At 43.3% G+C, this 21,131-nt stretch overlaps 1 protein-coding gene across 4 annotated transcripts in view; it reads left to right on the forward strand.

The window, feature by feature from the left end:
• arid1b (AT-rich interactive domain 1B) overlaps positions 1 to 21,131 on the forward strand; it is a 155,158-nt gene that overhangs the window by 39,095 nt on the left and 94,932 nt on the right. For 3 of the 4 annotated variants that reach the window (XM_031847226.1, XM_031847227.1, XM_031847229.1), the window contains exons 3-4: positions 3,468 to 3,632; positions 17,475 to 17,579. In XM_031847226.1, the coding sequence (XP_031703086.1) occupies positions 3,468 to 3,632; positions 17,475 to 17,579 (270 nt within the window). The remainder of the gene's footprint in view (positions 1 to 3,467; positions 3,633 to 17,474; positions 17,580 to 21,131) is intronic. The other variant, XM_031847228.1, reaches the window with a different exon arrangement.

Raw genomic sequence — 21,131 nt, forward strand, 5'->3', positions numbered from 1 at the left:
GTCTGCTTCCACACACCTGAGTTTAAGGAAAAGGGCTGAGAATTGTGTTATTTTCTACTTCCAGCAGTTATTTGTATTGGTATAAGCAACAGCACAGCAAGTCTGTTTATCACTAAGCATATTTTCAGTCAAAGAGAATCCGTTTTCAGTGAGCTGGTGTGTACTCAGTAGGTACAGTACATTCATACAGTCGCCCCCAGCGATCAAACAGAAGCTGCATTTGAATGACTCTTTCTTTCTTCCCAAAGCCACGGTGACAGGTTGATACTTGTTAGACCTCCAGTCTGCCTGCTGTCTCTCTTCCTATTTGACTGACTGACTGGTGATATTTCTGCCTCGTTTTTTCGTTTTGTCTCCGTGTCTGTCTGTTCTGCTTGCTTACCTGATTGCCTGTCCACCAGCTTGCATATCTGTCAGTATGTGTTCTTGAATACACTGAAAATGGACATTCTTTAAAGGTCCCCTGTAAAGCTTTTTCTATATAAAGTAGCTACAGGCAGCTTGAAAAGGACCTGTATAACAACAATGAGGAGGAAAAAAAAAAAGTTGTTGCTGACCGCGATATTGCCCGTTGTGTTTACATGCGTCTTTGTTTACATAACAATGTCAGCAATATTTTTGCCGACATGATGCCAGAATAAACAACAGGGTTTTCCCTGCCTTTAGGAGAGCTGGGAATTGCGATGTTGCACATTTTTGTTAACAGAGGCCTTTTAATTTATTGTTTTGGTTTGGTTATTTATTTGATACATTTTAATATTTTCTTCACACTCCCATTCCAATGTCTGAAAATTCTCCAGAATTAAAAGTTCATTGCTCTTTTAAAGGGCACGCTTGCATTATTATGCTATTCTATTATCTTTTTATCAGTGGCATAAAATGGTCTTAAAATCACAATACTATCGTTTATCACAATTATTTCTGGGACAACAAAAATAGTTATCCCGGCAGGCCTAATTGTAATTAGTTAAAAAGGTATAATCTCAGTAAATCGGCGGTTCCAGATTGTAGCAAGAGTTCTTGAATTTGAATAACTCGAAAATCCGAATCACATAGCATGACATTATACAATAAGCGTTACACATTTATTTTTACCCAGCCAGTCAGTCATGGGACACTTTATCCTGATACAAAGCAAAGAGAGGCAGCAGACGTAACATTGGTGTGTTGAAGCTCTCTTGTTCCGGCGTGCTTGCTATCTGTGTCCCAGGTGTATTTTTTACATATAAAATCTCCGCAACTCAAACTGGCAGTTTTACAGACAACAGAAACTGGTGTAGTTTATTATTTATTCATTAGCCTTTCATGCTTTCTAACAAGGTTATTTTTAGCACCGAGACGAGGCACAAAACCTAAAGAACCATTCTCTGCTGACCCGGTTGTGTGTGATTCGTCTCCCTCTCTGCCTATACGTCTATCTATCTGTTCCTCTGCCTATCTGCCGCTGTCTGCACAGATCCGTCCGTCTGCCTGTCGTTGTATTTGTCTGAGACAGAAACCCACCCACGGTTGTCTGGTCTCGATCTCCATGGCGACCTAATCCTGGCCAATCCCAGAACAGTTGTGTTCCAGTTGAGACCCACTGTGTTACACACAGCCTGTAATCACTGATCACAGGATAGAGTTGCTTCTGATTTGTCAGAGTGGCTTTGATCCACATCTAATGACGTGTGTGTGTGTGTGTGTGTGTGTGTGTGAGAGAGAGAGAGAGCATTTTTTTGTCTTTCTCACTTTAACAAATCTCTACATAATATACAGACAACTTGAATTCACGTACATTCATTTGAGTACATTGGTATGAGAGTCTGTGTGTGTGTGAGTGTGTGTGTGTGTGTGTGTGTGTGTGTGTGTGTGTGTGTGTGTTGCCCCGGCTGACAGTAATGAATCCAGTGGTGCTGTTGGCATGAGCGGGGCCATGCTATTAACCCCTCTGCCAGCTAGACTGATCTCACCCTGTCTGTCTGTCTCATCGGCCTAATGACACTCTCACACTCTGAGCGCACACACACACACACACACACACACACACACACACACACCGCACTCACAGACCTGTCCTTTCTAATCAAATTTCCATTGAAGTGAAAAATATTCTACATTGTCCAATCATCTCTATTCAGAGAGTCAAAAAGCTTCTGCCAGCAGAGAGAGAAGATTTCTTTTTTAACACCCACTCAAAGGAAGTTACTCTTGAAAACTATTTCAAACATATTAATCTCCACTTGCCCTCTGCAGCCGGATCAGATTTCACTGTATTTTACACCAGCCACCAGTTTCAACAGGGCTTTTATGACTGACTTTTTCTCACTCATAACGGTCGCTGTAAAACTACAACGCTGGATGTGTGCTCTCTGCTTTTGATCTGACAAGACTGTAGTGTAGAAGTTCCATCACGTCGGAGTTCCCTATAATACCGTCATTTGAGATATAAATCACTCTGAGTTTGAGAGAGTCTTACTCTACCAAGCCTGCCAAGGAAGATTTAAAGGGACATTTCGAAGTTTAGGACTCGGGGGCGAAGGCTGGAGGTGGACTAGCTTTGCACACGCCCCAAATTACAGCCTGTGTGCTTGTTTAATGAGTTTGTGGCAGCACTTTTGGTCGACATTAAATAAAAAAGCAGAGCGACATGATGGGGAAAAAATATGACATGAAAAGTGCTGTCAAACGGCTTCGGCAGTGGTCATAAATGTTGTTTAATAGTCTGCTCTCGGCCTGTGTGTGTGTGTGTGTGTTTGTGTGTATCTGTGTGAATGAGAAAACCCCAGCCTCCACAGGAAATCCTTAGAGGAGTGAGGAGCACCTGGTGCTGTCTGTAGTCATAACAAACGACAAGGAGGGATTTAGACTGTATTGGTGCCAGCTTGTTACACACACTCCCTGTTCACATTCTCTCTCGTAACCACCGTGTAATGCAGCATTGGCACTTGGCATGGCTTCGCCCTCACGAGTTCGTTTTTTAACTGCACTGCTCTGGAATGCCCCGGCTCATCCATGTGTCCCTCATTAGGGGCTACGGCCAGGGACGGGCCAGCGGTAATATCCAACACACCTCATCCCATCTGTGAGCTGACCGAGACAGAGATAATGTAGAGGGGAGGATGCATTTGGCAAGCCGGAGGACATAAAGTTAGAGGTTTCTGCAGTGAGAGTTCATTAGGCAGAGGACTTCTGGGAGGCAGGTGACAGCCTGGTCTGAGCTAAATTAAAAGCGTCAGCGGAGGAACAATCAGATGAATTGGAAAATGGATAGAAGCCAGTTTGTGTAAGCCCACGTGGGATGTTTTTGTTTTTCTTTTCATACTATTCCAAGAGGACTTTAGGTTGGAAGACTGGCTGTGATGCCTATACTAACTGCACCTGACAGTCTCTCTGAATTACTTTTAATTCAAAGTGAAAGTTTTGCTTCAACCTCAGCCCTGACCTTAATGTCTCCCCTCTAACCGTTGTGTGATTGGTCGTTTCAGCAGGTGGCGCCATATGGCCAGCAGGGGATGGGGGGCTACAGCCAGCAGCAGCAGCAGCAGCAGGCGGGGCAGCAGGGAACCCCTCCGTACTTCAGCCCCCCTCAGCAGACCCCTCCAGGCCAGACCCAGAGCCCCTACCTGCAGCCTCGACCACCGCCACAACAGGTACTAACGCACACACACACACACACTCAGAGTCATAAACTCATCACACTCAGGCCCAGGCGCCCACTGTGCCGTTTCCTGTGTGGAAACAATTGGCCAAGACAGCTGTAACCAAGCCTAAAGTCCCCATTACATGCTGTGAGCAAAAATGGAAATGATTACCATAACTCAATAAATAAATATGAATAGATGCATCAGTTACACATAGATGTGCAGATGTCGACAATCAGATGTAACATCAATAATAAAATTTGAAATATCATCCAAATCTTTTTACATGTACTTCTTTGTACTAATCTTTGTACTTTAGGTAAATCTCACTCGGTCTGGTTCTATATATTTTCATATTCTCTCAACTTCACAGACACACGCACACTCTCACACACACACTACCAAACACACACAAACACACACATACAATGTACAAACAGAAAAAGGACTTTTGCAATACTAGGTCACAGATTGGCCGGTCATAGTGCACAAACATATTGTACGTTTTCTATGAACATAAAGCCGCCTGTGCAAACCCAATCCTCAGTACAACAATAGGCCTGTTCCACAGATTTGGATTGAGACTTGTCCTGCCAAGTTTCAGCATGATGTTCTGTAGAAGTTTTCCATCGGGAAGCTGGGTTCAAGCAGTTGTTTTTGAGCTGAGTGAAGGCTGGCCATGTGTTTCCCATCCACTCTGCTGCCAGAGGGATCTATCAGCCTCTGGCTAACAGCCCTTTCCTGGATCAGAGCAGAGCAGAGCAAAACTGAGCAGGACAAAGAACAATACTAGACGGGAGAGATTACAACAGAACTGGACAGGAAGGCAAAGCTCAGACAGAGCAGTGTGGGAAAGGAGAAGATAGGACGAAGCAGAACTGGAGAAAGACAGATGAGTGATGTAGGGAGGCCATAAAGGCATGTTTCTATTCATCTATAGTGGCCATATTAGTCCATATCCAATCTTTCTTTGTTTTTTGTAAAACAGCCAATTGTGATTGAAATACCCAAGAACTATATAAATTAGATAGATGTGGCACCACCTGGGCCAGCTACAACACTAAAATGGTGCTTAGACGTTAATGTATCGACAATTTAACCATCTACTATTGGATCTTATTTTCCATCTAACACTTATTTAACGTAAAGTAAAAATTTGTAGGCAGGACTTTAACGTGCAGTAGAGTGATTGCTACTTTAATACACATGGCTGATTGATTTGTACCCCTCCCACTCCAGAGCAGAATGATCACGAAGCAAGAGCGAGCAGTTTTGAGATGTCCACTCCGACAGCTCATTCCTGCAGGACAGAACTGTATAGAATACATGAAACAGCACGGAGCAGGAAGGCCAATGAAAATGTGCTATGCAGAACCATTTCCCCTGCAAGTATTTACTTTCTAGAATTTAAAGGCGCATTCCTTTGAAGAAGGGCAGCGTGGACACGATGTTTTTAAAAGCATCCTTTTTTTTTTTTTTTTTTTTTTTACTTAACACCGTACTGAGCCATTAGCAGCTCACAAATATGAATAGACTTATTAAGCATCTGCACCAGTTGATGCCATTTGTCAGTGGTGTAGTGGAATCTGTCGAGGTAGTTATACTGTGATTTACTGAGATGTAGTTAAACCTTCCTTTAGACAGCCTTGAATATTGAGCACACCAAGACAAATAGCCATTGTGAACACAAAAGCAGGTTGTCAAAAAAGGAAATCGTTAGTCTTAGCATAGTAATTTTCATACTGAGTGAACATTTCAGCCAGCGTGCCTTTTGTTCACACTGGGAAAAAAAAAAGCACTTACTCTTGTTTCCTCACTTAACATGCTCACACACATGGACCGTGCAGCCCGCTGAACAAACATTATTCATTCTAACTAGGGAAGGCTGAGATCCATGGCCACGTTGACATTTTGTGACAGTAATGGTGTGTTTTCATCATCGCTGATGATGTGGCGGCAATTGACCCTCGCTGACATTTACACACCAGGTAGTTCTTCCCGAGCGCTCCGATTGGCCAAAGCCTCGTTTCACCTGTGCTGTTAGGTCCCGTATTGGTTGCCATGCCAACTGCTGTGGTGACCGCGGATCCGGATTCCCTTTGTTTTGTCATTGTTACGCATAAATGCTACTTTGAGGGAAAACGTTTCAATCGGCACACATGGTTGTTATCGCTGCATAAAAGCCACAATACCTTCGGCAGTCTGCACTGCAACAACGTCGCGTCCCGCTGTCTTTACCTTTAATCAAGAAATCCTTCCTATGTGTTAGAGATATATAGCATTTTATGCCCCAGCAACACAGCAGGCAATGTACAGACACCTCCTGGTTCCTGTCTGCTCACAATCAAACTGTAGACCAACTAAATCCAGTCTTTCTCGACTAATAGGCTCCCAGCTCCCATACTTTTACATCTACATAACATCTTTACATTTTAGCTTGGTATGGGAAGTGAGCTTTAACAAGAAACCCGGCCATTAATGCACATGTACAGTCAAAGGACTCTCTTTCCAACTAGCAGCCCAATTCAACTGAAACCGGGTAGCTACAGACGTGTAAATGTGTAAATGTAAATGAATGGTTGGTAATAGGCTAGATTCCCTGAGACAGAGGTGGGTTTTTGGCATATACATCCGTGTACTTCGCAACACAGCTATACCAATTCCATCGTGTGAAACAAATGCAATATCCAGGTCCGAGCACTCACTCTGTTTCAGTTTATTTTCAAGTAATTACTGAATATGCACAATATTGATCATTAAAAATGACATTCAACACATAACAAAAACAAGCCTGTGCGGTGGCATTAAGACAAAGTTAATTGTCCATCGATTGAGTGAGAGAGGAATTAGAGAGGGAAAGAAAACCAGAAAATACCAGAAAACATTTAAATACCAAAGAAACTAAGTCCCTGTCTTTGATTTTGGATCAAAGAGTAAACATGTTTGGAAATGAAACTTACACAGTGAAGTTGGCAAATTTGTAATAAACTGTATTAGTATTTGGTGTGCTTTTAACTCAGCAATGTATATTACTTTAATGTTTGTGTTCTGAGTAAGGTTTTTTTATTTTAATAAGTGTGTCTGCATGTGTCTGTGTGAACACTATTTAGCCGAGTGTGCTACAAGAATTCTGAGCTTCTGAGCTGTGATTGTCTGTGATTCTGGGCTGAAATGAGACATGATGTGAGGCGCACGGAACAGATTACACGCACACACATACACACACACACACACAATAGCAAGCGCACGGCAGATTAGGAATGCCATTGTGGCGTTGACCCCGTTTTTTTGACCCTGCATTACTCTGAGAAATGCAAGCTGAAAAGTTCTTTATTTTGTTCTTCCGGCGCTCTCCGCAGTTCCTTTCCCCCCACTCCACTCCCATTAACCCTAGCCAGAGGACATCCTCCAGTTGATGGAACCATTCCAGCTGCCTTTGACACAGAATTTGCTCTCCAACCAACCGCTATTAGCTGGTTTTGCAACAAATCAAAGTGAAAATGCCATCTTTCTTTGAGTCTATTGCACTGACCTCAGTTGACTGCGAGGAGAAGAGCAGGCTAAAAGACATTTCTAAGACATCAAGGCATATACCAAAACATATAAATGTAATATCGCATCAGGGGAGAAGTGCTTTTAAAGTGTGTGTCTGTTTGTGTTTGAGGACATCGGATATTTTCAAATCGATGATTGTGAGCCCTCAGAAACACTGTGACATATACTTAATTGATTGAGAAGGCTTTTTGACCTCACACACTACCTGGTTTGTATACTAAAATGTCACTTTCCACTTTTGAATCAAGGCTCACTACTGTGAAAGAAAACATTTAAATGCCATATAATAGAAGCCCCTTTTCTGGAAGTATATTTTAACACACTCTATAAATATCATGACCCTAATGTGTTTGGTCTGATTGTTGGCTTCAATTACAGCGTGAGACAAAACGCTTAAAAGGAGAAAATAAGTGCCCTTTCTTACGCTTACCGGCCATATTGCACTTGACACATAACAGATGAAGTGCATGATATCTTGTTACTGTCAGATACTTTCTACCTCATAAAAACGGAAATGAGAGAGTTGTAATTTCAAGAATTTTGGAGATTATTTTCTGGGGCATGTTTGCTTTATAGGGTAGTATACACTAGAGTGTGACAGGATAGACTGAAAGGCGGTGAAATGCAACCTTGGCCAGCTGCCAGACTCATAATGTTGTGAGAACATGGTACTCGCTTTGATCAGTCATTCCGTGGAGTACACACTATTTCATGTTTCACCAAGAAGCAGTGTGTTAGATTTATGAGTAATTACATGTTACAGAATATGGCCTTGCCCTGTTGTAGTATAACATAAAGTGTATGGTGAATATGCCACTGAGTGCTGTTTGGTGTATAGCAGAGTTGTAGTGATTTCACTGCTAGTCTTTGAAGAAGGAAGTCATTCCCTGTGACATTTACTCCCTGCAGTAAAAACCTCCGATCCACTCTCGTCGTTTCCTCTATTAGCCTTAACTATTTCCTCTTCCTGTCTGAGAGTAGGCTCTGGGGAGCCGTGCTGTGGCACAGAGGAGCTCTCAGCTGATTGGAGGAGACAAGCTCTCTTTACAGGGACCTACATGGAAGGACGTTGGTCATTGGTTTAGATTAGTGATGCTCATGAGCACAGCATCACATGTCCGCCATGTGGTGTGAACTGAAGGGGTGAACTCTCTTAAGGCCTTTACACACCCGGGGGGAATTTTTCCCACACATCAATATATTATCGTTGTATTTGTCATGAGTACTTTCACACTGAACAGAATATATTATCCACCTTGTTTCTTTTTTTGGAACAAGGTGGATTTTTCTGAGCTTTCGCACCGTGAATCAAGGCATCAACCAATCACGTTGGGCAGACCGGACATCTTGAAAATGTACATTATAGTGTACAACAACGTGGAGGCTACTAGACGGCAAACTTTATTATTCCTTTCAACTTTGACAAAGGCAGAGCATACCAGATCCTTTCCTTCTGTTCTCACCTTTGACAATAAAAGCCGTTGACATATACACTGCGTAACTTTACCTAACATTAAAAATAGACAGACTGCCACACGCTGCTCTGTGTCAATAGTTTCACGGTAGTTGGTCTTCTGCCTGTGCAAATCTATTCTGAGCGATTTTTTGGTTTTGCAGCTGTCGCAAGTTCACATCGCTGCCGATTTGAATAGCTTTGATTTTTAAATTGTTTTGTCATGTCCCCGGTGTGTAAAGGCCTTTAGCTTGGCAGTTCAAGCTTTAAATATAATTTTCCTTTTATTTTGAAAAGACAGTTGCTGTTGCTTTTGTTGTGAAACCTGAGCGTAATATGCAACATTGTATATTGTGTATATTATAAGCAGTCTGCATGTTTGTACATCAAGTGTTTCTCATAAAGGCAATTAATATTGACAAAAGAATCTCACTATAAGCTACATTTAGTGGCTGTTCCACAGCTTTTGATCATATCACACAAATGTCCTTTGCAGATTAAATCTTCCAAGTTGTTTTGAAATTGCAAGGGTTCAAATTTATGTTTCAATGAGAAATTTAAAGACTTATTGTCAGTGTTGACTTGAAAGGTCCTTCTTGATGTGATCCAATTGAAAGCTCCAGAAATGTTACTAAATGGACCTTGTGTAAGATTGTTTTTGGTAAACTCCTGTTATCAAAGTCAAGAAGTTTTTAAAAGTGAAATTATTTTTTCTTTCAAGAAAAAACCTCTATAAACCATAGTTGCTCACATACTGGCACATCACCTGGCTCCTTTAACTTACAATACTTCCAGTGTGTCATTTCCTATTTCCTGTCACCCCTCTGCCCCCAACCGGCTGAAGCAGCAGGCCCTTTCCCCCGCCCTCCGCCAGCCCTGCTTCTAATCACACCAGGTTAATTAAAAGGCCGGAGAGCCTTTCTATGTCCTGCACCCCTGGCATTATTACCCCCTTGCTGTATACTTGCTCTGCTGCCTCAGTCACCGTGACTGCCCCTCAATGCACACACACACACACACACACACACACACTCTTTCTCTCTCTCACGCGGAAATGGGAGCTCACCTTGGCGACGAGGTCGAGGGATGGAGGGGAAGTAGTGAGGACAAGACGGAGGAAATGAGAGGCAGGAAGGAGAATGTTTTAAGTGAGAGTGAATAGGATGAGGTGAGAGTGGAGGGGAAGGTGTGTGTCTGTGTGTAGAGGGGGCTTAGCATGTGGGTGGGTGGGTGGGGCGCCCAAAGTTCAATGTCATTAATTGGTCACCATTTGAATATTAAGTGAAGTACTCTGTTAATTAACAGGATAATAAAAGTGCTGGTGGCTGTAAGAGCGAGGTAGCGAGGGATGGAGGGAGGACAGGCTGCAGAAATGGAGGGCTAATGGTGAGAGAGAGGAGGAGGTAGAGAGAGAGAGAGAGAGAGAGAGAGAGAGGCTGGGCGCGGGGTGATAAGAGGGAGAGAGAGACGTCCATGGGTAAAGGTCTGGCAGTGGTAATTTGCGGAGAGCCGCGTTAATTGTCATAACCTTTTAAATGGCAGAGTTTATCGGAGTCCTCTAAATGTCCCCGCGTATCGCCACGGCAACCCTGGGCCTGCCGCACTCCGATTGGCCGCCGCTGACGAGCACTTAAGCTTGATGAGTTTTCAGGCAAAAACTAAATGATAAAATTGAAGGAAAAAAAATATATGCTGTATATGTCAGCTAGGTTTAGTGTGTGTGTGTGTGTGTGTTTGAGACAACGATTTTAATTTAGTGTGTTTTTTACCTTCACATTGAGTGACACTCGCTAATTGCTCGACTAGAATCCGCCACTGTTTTTTTCTTCTTCTTCTTTTTTTTCTCCCTTTTTTGATTTATGTTTGTTTTTGTACAGCCGAGCTGCAATTCAAATGCAAATGAACGAGAACGCGTGAGGTGTTTTTGGAACGGTTAGGACAATCATAATGGCTCAGAAAAAAAGGAGGCCGGTAGTTAGCGGCACTGCACCCTAGGGGCCTAATTTAGCTGCCATTTGTTAGGAAATGCCGCTACATTTGTTCCTGGGTACCGACTTCACAGACAGAGGGAGAAAGAGAAAACACACACACAAAAAAAAGAATGTCAAAGTCGAGCTCCCCAACACACCGCTATTGTTCTTCCGTGCTTTAACAAAAGTCATGTGGGTGTTCACCAGTTTGGGTGGATGTCCTTTTTAACTGTGTGCCAAAGCAATTGAAGTGAATGGGCGGATGGGGGTGGTGGCGACGGGGACTTGCGAAGAGTGTGTGAAGTGAAGATGGTACAAAGACCGGCTCTTATTTGATTAGCCTGCGTAGAGGAACGGGAATGAAAGCCCTGGCAACGCCATCTGCAGCTAACACTGTCGGCTACATCTGACATCATCCCTAAGGGATGGGCTGCACACACACCAGTGTGTTTGTCTCTGCATGAGCATTTCTTACTGTGTCTGCATGTGTTTTTTTTGTGTAATTCTGTTTATATGGGCAAGAGTGGATGCTTGCTTGTGGCTGGTTGTGTGTGTGTGTGTGTGTGTGTGTGTGTGTGTGTGTGTGTGTACAGGCTGTGTGAAAGTGTGCTTATGTGTGTGTGTGCCCTGTGTCGGAGCTCTGGTCCTCTCTTGTAGTCTCTTTGTGCTAAAGGTCAGGGGGATTGCTGAGATAGAATCCAATCTGAAGGACACAGCACTAGAACAGGTCCTGCTACAAATGGACCTATTAAGATAGGCTGGACACACACACACACACACATACACACACTGACATAGGTCACGGATATCTAGGCATACACACACAGGCTTCGTTGCATACACATATGCACATATAGTAGCTGTTTCCATGCTAATGGTCACCTTTCCCCTGATGATAATAATAGACCCTGGAATAAATGGCCATGATTTACATGGCGTGTAACCAACACACATTTAAAAGGCAGTTTGGCGGAGACGAAAGTAGGTCTGCCCTATAATATATTTACAGCGAATCTGCCATAATCAGAATGTAGCTGCAATGTTTTCCAAATACTCTGAAATGGATCAAAAGATGTAAGTGTCAAGAAAACATGAAAGACAAGCACATCATAACCAAATGTTGATTTGTCACATTTTCCAGAACACGGTATAGCTCGCTCTCACTGCTGATTGTTGCCTTAATTATGATTCAGTCAGTCTGATTGGTGTGAGCGTGTGTGCGTATCTGCAAGTATGAACCAACGCGTGTGTGTGTGTGTGTGTGAACATGGGGTGTTGAATATGGATGTGCGCCCCCCTCTTCCCCCAAGCACCACCACCACCACCACCGCCACCACCACCCCCGCCTCTCCTTGATGCATAGCAGCTTTTTGTGTTTCTACTTTAAGGTTGGTCGTTTTTTTAGCAGCTGCCTTTAACAGTAATTAGCGGTAGTGAGCAGGCCATACACACAAATACAGAAATGAGGACATTCGGTCACAGCAGGAAACACTTCCTCGCTTCTTACCTCTGTCTCACCCTCCCATCACTTGACCTTGTTTTTTCCCAGTGCCTGACCCAGTATATCTCAGCGGGTGTGTGTGAGAAAGAGAGTGTGTATGTGCTTCTCAGGGTCTCACCCAATGGACATTAGAGACTTGAAGAGTCCTTGGGGTGATGTGGTAGAGGATGGTGGTCAAATGCACTGGGTTTCATGTTGTGTGTCTGTGTGTGTGTGTGTGTGTGTGTGTGCATGCGTGTGTGTAAGGTTAGTGTGTATAGGGGGTGAGGGAGGTTATGGGCCTCTCTCCTAAAGATACGCAATTAAGCTTAATTTTTAATGAATATTAATGGCATTAGCGTCAGATTTTGTGGAGATGTGCATCTGCCAAGGTGCAGGGGAAAAAGGGGGGTGACTAATTAATTTGGTAGTCATGAGGAGAACGGCTGGAGACAGGGAGAGACGGATGGGGTGTGGGTGGAGAAAGGGATGGAGATGGAGAAACGGAGGTGGGATGGTAAGTAAAGAAGAAGAGTGATGTATAAAAAAAGAGAGACGGGGAATGAGTGCAAGAGATGTGATAGGCGTGGAGAAAGCAAGAGATTAATGAGTAGAGCGGATGGACAGAGAGGGAGAAGGGGAGAGGGAGGGAGGTGGGGTGATGCAGAGTGAGGGAGCATTTAAGACAGAGGAGAGAGTAGATGTTGAGGGAAGGTAGGAGCAAGAAAAATGAAAATAAATGCAATAAGGACAAGAGGTAAGAAAAGCACAGCCATCAAAGAAAAGAACAGAGGATGAGAGTGGAAGACGTTGAGAAATGCAGCTGACCTCTACGATAACGCGAGAACTAGAGTGTGACGAAAACATCGACATCCGCACACAAAGTTTATAAAAGCAATATAGCCCAGAGCAGACAAGGGCGGTGGAAAAAAGGATTAAAAAGCAAGCGCGTTATTTTCAAAAATAATGCTGAAGTATAGTTTGAACTACCTTTTTTTTTTTGCTGTTTAAAAAAAAAGAAAAGGAGATCGAGGCAGATGTCAGCCAAAATCTGCTTAACGTGGCTGTGAATTTTTACTCCCTCCTGCTGTTTTCTCTTGTGTCAAGTGGTGGCATCAAATGTGCTCGCTTGCTGTCATGACAGTTTCCTTGCTTGTTTTTCCGAGGCAATCAAACTCACACAAGCAAAGCGGGGCAACATTTCACCTTGCTCCGCGGTGGAATATAGAGGTAGAAAAGTGTGCAGTGCAACCAACCAAAAAGGCTCAGTACAACACTTTTAAATTAGGTGTGAGCCAAAAGAGAAAGGGAGTGTCAAATTGGTTGCATGTCATGTTTGGAATTGCTGTTTTGGTGCAGCTGTTGTGGCCTCGAATAAAAAATGATAGCTCCAGGAAGTATTGTTCCAGAGCACAACTTCACCTTTGACCTCTTCTCTTTCTCTTTACCAAAGTCTAGCGTCACACTGATATCAGTGTGAAAGATTACATTACAAACCGGTCTGACTACTTTGTAAAGTCTCATATTCCAGACAATCGCGCACAACGTTCCTGCTTTCCGAACGCTTCTCACTTACCGACCGACTCCCGTCCCTGAATGGCTGGGATTAACATGGTGCTGCGATATTGATTTGCGTCCGCATAAAGCCTCTCCGGCTCTATATATTACACCACATTCAGCAGTCATCTATTCAATCAAATCTAATATTACACTGCCTCTCCACACAGCTGTCTAATAGCATTTAACTCACAGTTTGATTCCTGCATTCCCTCATGTACTTCAAACGCTTGCCTTCAATATCCTTCATTTGTTTCTACTATGCCAAGAAGAAGTCTTTTGAAAAGCACGGAGGATGAATGAGCGTGTCTTGTGTGTGTGCGCATATGTGTGTGTGTGTGTGTGTGTGTATGTGTGTGTATGTGTGTGTGTGTGAAGATAGGATTAGCTGTGGCCTAAGGCTTAAGGTATGGAGTGGAGTGTATTTTAGAAACTTCTAAATTAGCTGGGAAATGGGATTTTGAGACAATGGACTGGAAAAAACTCAAATGAAAGGATGCACTCGCAGCACTCCTTCATTTGCCTCTGATGTTCTCCCGCGCTCGCTTTTTCTAGTTTTTTTTACACTTGTTTTCTCTCTCTTCACCTCCCCTCTCGCTCTCTCTCTCTCCCTCCCTCCCTTTTCTCCTTCCCTATCCTTTTTGCATCTCACCTTCTGTACTTCTCTGTCAGCATCTTCCCTCCCTCCTCCCAGTCTCTGTTTCCATCTCTCTCACCCTCTCTGTCCATATTACAGTTGACAGTGATGATGTAAGAACGTGAGTGTAAACAGTAGTACGAGGCTAACCTCACTTTGACCCACTTAAAACGGAAATCCCCTCGAGTACACACACACACACACACACACACACACACACACACACACACACACACTACAGACTCATATGCCTGAGTAAATATTGGACTTGGGTCAGCAGCCACTCTTCTCATTTCACTGTGTGAGCAACTGTCTTCTGTCCATGTGTGCATTTTCATCTGAACTGAACCGAGCACATGTACACACTTGTCCACCTATCAGAAAGCCACCGCACACCTCCTCACCTCCATTTCTTGTCCTCCTCCTCCTCACACCCCTCGTCCCTTCTTCCCCGAGCCTTTATTTGCCTGCGGAGGTGTATTTGTGTCGAAGTCTGGTTTCCTAGGGGGGGGGGCATTTTAAACACTGGGCTTGCCCAGGGCCCCGAGGAGGAAACTAATAAACCTTGTTTTTAACATAGCACCTCTGTTCTTTGCTGCCATCCTGTTGTTAAGTGTCTCTGCACCCACCCACCTCTGGGATGAACCAAACCACATCTGGCTTTTAGGCGTGGTTAGGAAGATGTTGCAGGTTTGGGGGTTTGGGGTTATTATGGTTGGATGTTCATTTATTTGGCTGACCATTTTCCCTGTGATTATTATTTGAATAAAATTGAAAATGTAGTTAGTTAAACTTTATTTATGCAGAAAGTCTAATGGAAAATAAGACCTCTTCTACAAGAGGAGCCTGAAAATAAGTCACATGTATGCAAAATTACAACAAGACAATTCAGTCATACAAAGCACAGACACAGAATATCAGCAAGTAGAAATGAGGAATATATATATATATTAATATATAGTTATATATATATATATATATATATATATATATACTGTATATATATTTATTTATATATATATATAACTATATATTATTTTTTTATATATATTTATACTTATATATAGTTGCACCAGTACAATCTTTACTCAAGAACGTCATCTCAAATCTGCCTTAAACCTCTATACTTCGTGTTTTGATCCATGTGTCAACCAAAAGCATGACAAACTGTCGGAGCAGATACATTTGAAATGTTGCTGACATGCCTTTATTCTCCATCTATTAGCTGAGAAAACTGAAATCATAATAATGGTTTATCCTAAATTAATTGAGGTTCCAGGGAACGAGAATGATCGATCTTGAAACATATGAGAGAGATAAACCGTTGGAACATATTCAGGGACCAGATTATGAAGATTATGAGAACTGTACAAAGGGGGCATGGCTGCACAATGCAAGAGTTAAGAGTTCACTTCATGCTAAGAATGTATTTTGAGTAAGTGTCCACTACATGCCTAGATAGAATAATTGACAGGAAACATGAGGGTATTTAACATTTTCTATATTTTTAGTATTAGTGCTTCAGTAATTTAATTGGCTAATAATTGATATGTGGATTTGAAAGGACTACTCCAGGGCATTTAAGGTCATTAAATTGCCTGTTCTTAATAATGGATGAATGAATACATTAACTCTTAGTCTCTCTGTGTGCACGGCTGCTAATGCGGCATGCAAATATGTGTACAGTAACCTTAAAGGTAATGTAAAGAGTGTGTATTAAACCGTACATCAGATTTCATAAAGAATGTACAAAAGTGCCAAATTGGTGTCATTCACCCTGGAAGCACAAATTCCAACACATTTAATGCTCTGATAATAGATCCATTCCACATGATACATCTCTCGCTGTGAAGGATAATCTTCAGCAATAAAATTATATCACCTAGCTGACAGGGATATTGCCCACCTACTACAGTATAATCACACAACAGATAAGAAATCAAACTGTGGGGAAAAAATGGATTTTGAAAGTAAAAACTTGAACACAGACTGTATATGCGTGTGTGTGTGCGTGTGTGTGTGTGTGTGTGTGTGTGTGTGTGTGCCTACAACACAAATGTGTGGTTGTTCGTGTACGTACAGCATGTTGCGTCTGGTTGTATGTTCAAACACTCGTGTGTGTGTGTGTGTGTGTGTGTGTGTGTGTGATCTCTTGCCTCGTCTCGCCGATCAGTTATCACTAATCCTTCCACACAGAGCTCCTTAACAAGTTGCCATTGTGCTGCCGACGCTTAACATGATGGAGGAACGACCTCCGCGGTGAATGAGAAGAGGAGGGAGAGGGAAGGAGGGAGAGATACAGAGGGAGGGAGAGGGAGAGGGCAACACCTCCGACAATGGGGAGAAAATTGGTTTACACTAGATAGGCTTGTGATTACAGAGGGAAAGAAAATGACTTCGATTGAACAATAGAACCGAGTGTGTGTGTGTGTGTGTGTGTGTGTTTTTTCTGGGATTAGTTGGTGGTTAGGCCGGGATTCGGTTGAAATGAATAGCCGGGTTCGGGGTGCGGATGGGTGTGTTTTTCAGTCCGCATGTACTGTATCAGCGCCAGTATTTCCTCGCGCAGTGTGCCTCTTTGTGTTGTGACTTGATCTGACTGGGAATCCGAGTCTTTATTCCAGCCCATTAAACCTGAGACATCCTCAACAGTCCAACTTGTTCTCTCAATCTCTGTCACACACATTTAGACTATTTTCATCATGAATTAAGCGTGTTTTGAATACCATGACATCACAAGTGTTGAGCAGGAAGTGAGTAATGATTTCAACCCCAAGGAAGATTGAAAATAAATTCTCTTTTTCATGCACATATGCATAAATGCACCTTTTTATTTATTTTTTTTAGCAAGAATCCTTCAAATTTATATATCAAAGACTTCTGGAAAATATGACCTGGAGTCAGTGAAACCATGAGCTTGTTATTCTCACCGTGTTGATAGACAGAGGACACTTTAATGACAATGTTTTGAAACTACCTAGAGCACTTTTAACTGCATTATATGGTGTAATTGTCTTTTCTTCAACCCTCATAACTGCCAAAACGCATGATATACAGTATTTTTAATATCCTAATTTATAATCCCCTTCAGAACTAAAAAAAATTGGCAATGTACTGTAAAATACATCATTTTAATTTATTGATCATAGACGTAAATGACTCTCTGTGATTCTCTCTCTCTATCTGTTTTTCTATCAAGGAGGCGCAGCAGGAGACGTACGCCACCAGGGGTCCGGCCCCAGGGAACTCTGGGAAGGCCAACAATGAGGATGGCGTCTCCCAAGACCGCCCGTCCAGTCTGCCGGTGAGTGACTGACAGCTCTGCCCACCAGTGAGCACAAAGTGTCACAGAGTTACATATTAGGGTAAAGTTTCTGCGTGTGAGAGAATAAGAGGGTCTTTTTGTTGTAGCAGACGCCAAAACACACCATCAAGCCTCAAAGAAACATTTGTGTCTGTGTCCTCTTCCACTTCCTGTGTTTTCCCTAACATTCAGTTGTAAGCTTTTCTGTACAATCAGAGGCCTCCACTCGCCCTGTGACACGCCTCTTTGTCTCGTGTCCCACGGGAGACATGGATTTGACTGCTCATTTCAGAGTTGATGTCTGTGTTTTGACTGGCACCCATGCCGGAGGCGAAAAGGCCACATGCTCCAGCCAGTGTTCTCAGCGTCATGCACTTACTCACACACACACACACACACGCCCCCACACATACAGAAAAAGCATATGCACGGACACAGAGTTTCTCGCTAATGCACGCAGTCACGCATCCAAACCCACACGCCTTTGGCTTTCTGGGGCGAGCTAAAAATCGTTAAGCAGGTTGACTGGAGGAGTAATTGAGAATAAATGGTGAGGCCAGGCCGATCTGTGAGGGGAGACAGATATGTGGGCTGCTCCAGTTTTTTTGGCTAAACTAATCGTTTTTTTTTTTTTTTTTTTTTTTTTACTCTCTATCATTTCTCCCCTCACAGCTCCTCAGCACTTTCAAGAATAGAATAAATAGACATTTGCAAATGGTCGCAAATATTGACACTGCTTGAGGTGTGTGCCGTTTAATTTACCAGAGACTTTGGAACTGCCTCAGGAGTGGAGGAATGAACTGCAAGGAGGACTAATATTAAGTGTACAAACTCAAATTAAGCCATACTATTTTCCATAGACTGCTTTTAAAGTCTCTGTTCATCGGCCGTGTAACGCACACCGACGGTCGACTCTGCTTTGATTGAAATCAGCGGCTGATTTATCTGTCACTTATCCAAGTGATTCCTTCTTCTCTTTCTCATTCACACACAGTCACAGTTTTATCCTCCATTACATACTAGTAGTATGTCATCTGCTTTATCTTTTCTTTCATTTTCATTCTCCCACACTCTTTACCCCCCCCCCTTTCCTTTTCCTCTCTGTCTTTCCCTCTAAAGTAGCATCATGAAAGCTTTTTTTTTTTTTTTTTCACCCTCATGCTATAATGAGAAATGGCCTTGATGCATCAGTGTGTGAATCCGGAGCAAGAGAGCAAGACGAGGCGAGGAGCCGCCGCAGTCGCGGGGGCCGATCTATTTGAACCACAGCCGATATCGCCCCATACTCCCTCACCACTTTAATCCTGGCATTTTACCCTTTGGGTTCTCCGTGTGTTTTTGCCGAGATCCTAATCGGCGGCAAGTTTTGATGAGAGAGAGACACAGAGAGAGGGGAGATGGATAGATAGAGGAGGAGAGAGAGGGAGAGAGAAGGGGAGAGAAATTGCTCGGCGTTTGCCAGGCTCTTCCAGCAAGCTGTCACTGCAGAGATGTAACCATTTTTTTTTTTCTCCCCCTCTCTCTTTCTCACTCTCTCGACCGGCGTTTGATGTCAGATCTAAAGCTGCTGTCATCTTTTTTTTCCCTTTCTCTCTGTCAGGAGGGAGGGAGCGTGGGTCGGCAAAGTGTCATGTTGTTGTTTTGGGACGAGTCGGCTGTGTGATGTGGCGGGATTTTTGAAGGGAGACCAAAGGGAAAAAAGTGCTTTAGTAAGTTATCACAAATGCAAGTCACAGTGCCCCACGGCTCTTTTAAAATGTAATGTATTGGAGATAGAGCATGTCTTGTATTCCATATTATTGTACAGTATCTGTATCTTTAAGGCTGCTGTTAATATAGAATCACCGTCAGTACTTATATTGGACAAGCACAGAGTAAGAGCACAGCACTAGCTTGTTAGCGGAGCAATAGCCGTGCTGTCAGTGTTGACCGTCTATCTACATTTCCGTGTAGCTTTGGCTCATATTGTGTTCAAGTATGGCATTATAATTGAATTATCTTGCTTTTCTGTAATAGTGGTTCTCCGTGTTAATGGATGAATGATCATATACCTCTCACTTTAACAGCTTTGTTGTTTTTCACATGCCTCTTGTTGTCAGTAGTGGCTTTAATGTTTTCCAGCAGCTTTTTTGTTTTAAACTGACCTGGCATTCACCGCCTTACTTCCAGCAGAAGGTTAGCATTACCACAAAAGTATTCCTCTTCTAGTATTTTCAGCCTTGTCGGACTTGCTTTGTTCTAGCTGAGCCTGTTCGTCAAGTTCCACACAATAGTGAAGTTAGGAGCCAGAGCAAAGATCATCTATTGAGAAGATGAACCCCTCGATGGTGAAACTTTTGAGAAAAGTCGCCAGTCGCCCCCATATATTTTCTCCCCCTTGTAGTTGCACATCACACAGTCAGAGTAGAAAAAATACAGAAATGTAAATGTTAGCTAAAGGTGAAACCCACAGTTTTTTGGGGGGGGGGTTGTACTTCATGTATCCGTTCACTTGTCCCTTGAGAAACATCAGGCATCACTGTTTCAGTTGCGCAGAAAGTTGAAAGAAGGATACTTCTCTTTGTCGAGTTGTCATTTTTTAAATGACCCCCATTTCCCCACGGCAGGCATGGCAATCACAGGCTAATAACAGGTGACATGTCATGTTGGTCACAGAGCTGGACAACACGATTGGCTCAGGAAGAAATGTTGTGTGCTTCCTTGTTATGTCCTGCATTGTGTGGCGGTGACTTTTGTGGTGCATGAAAATAGAGGAAGAGTGAGAGCTCTGTGTTTACCTCTTTGTCGCGCCCTCTCACATTTGCATTTTTTGCCTAACATCGCTAAGCAGAGCCAATAATTCCAGTGCCACAGTGAGATGAGGAGCCAGGACTTCTTATACCAACTGACCCCCCCCTAAACCCCACCGCCACCCCCGTTCCAGTCACTACATGTTCCCTCCTCTCCGGTGCTCCCCTGACAGCCTGCCAAGCTGCCGCACAGCCTCCCATCCTCTGGGACATGGGAGAGGATGGCCAGCCATGTGGAAAGACAGAGAGAGAGAGCGAGAGAGAGAGCTGGGGGTGGGAGGGTGAGGTGAGAAGGGGGGTTTGGTGGTGAAGAGCAGGATGAGAAAGACAATGAGTAAGAGAGAGAGAGAGGGCGTGAAGCGGTGAAGTGAAACGTGGTTATCTTTTTGTCACTTGTTCAGGGTGAGGGATGTTGAATTCAGGCTATGGGGTTCCGCCAGCGACATGTTATTCACACTAGCGCGCGCGCACACACACACACACACACACATAGAGGAAAAAATATTATTGTATGTCTTTCAGTGCTCATTTGCCCCTCCTTGACTTATTTTCTATCATACAAAAAGGAAAAAATTAGAAACGCTATCTCTCCCCTCGGTGCCTCTTCCCTCTCATTCCTGTCCACCTTGCCCTCCTCTGTTATTCCAAGTGTTAGGTCATGAATGATTGACAGGGCACAGCTGGAGAAGCCTGCTCCCCTGCCCTCCTCTCGCGCGCTCTCTCTCTCTCTCTCTCTCTCTCTCTCTCTCTCTCTCTCTCTCTC

The sequence above is a fragment of the Anarrhichthys ocellatus genome, unplaced genomic scaffold (assembly GCF_004355925.1).
Source record: "Anarrhichthys ocellatus isolate YVR2014 unplaced genomic scaffold, GSC_Weel_1.0 scaffold7, whole genome shotgun sequence".
NCBI lineage: Eukaryota > Metazoa > Chordata > Actinopteri > Perciformes > Anarhichadidae > Anarrhichthys > Anarrhichthys ocellatus.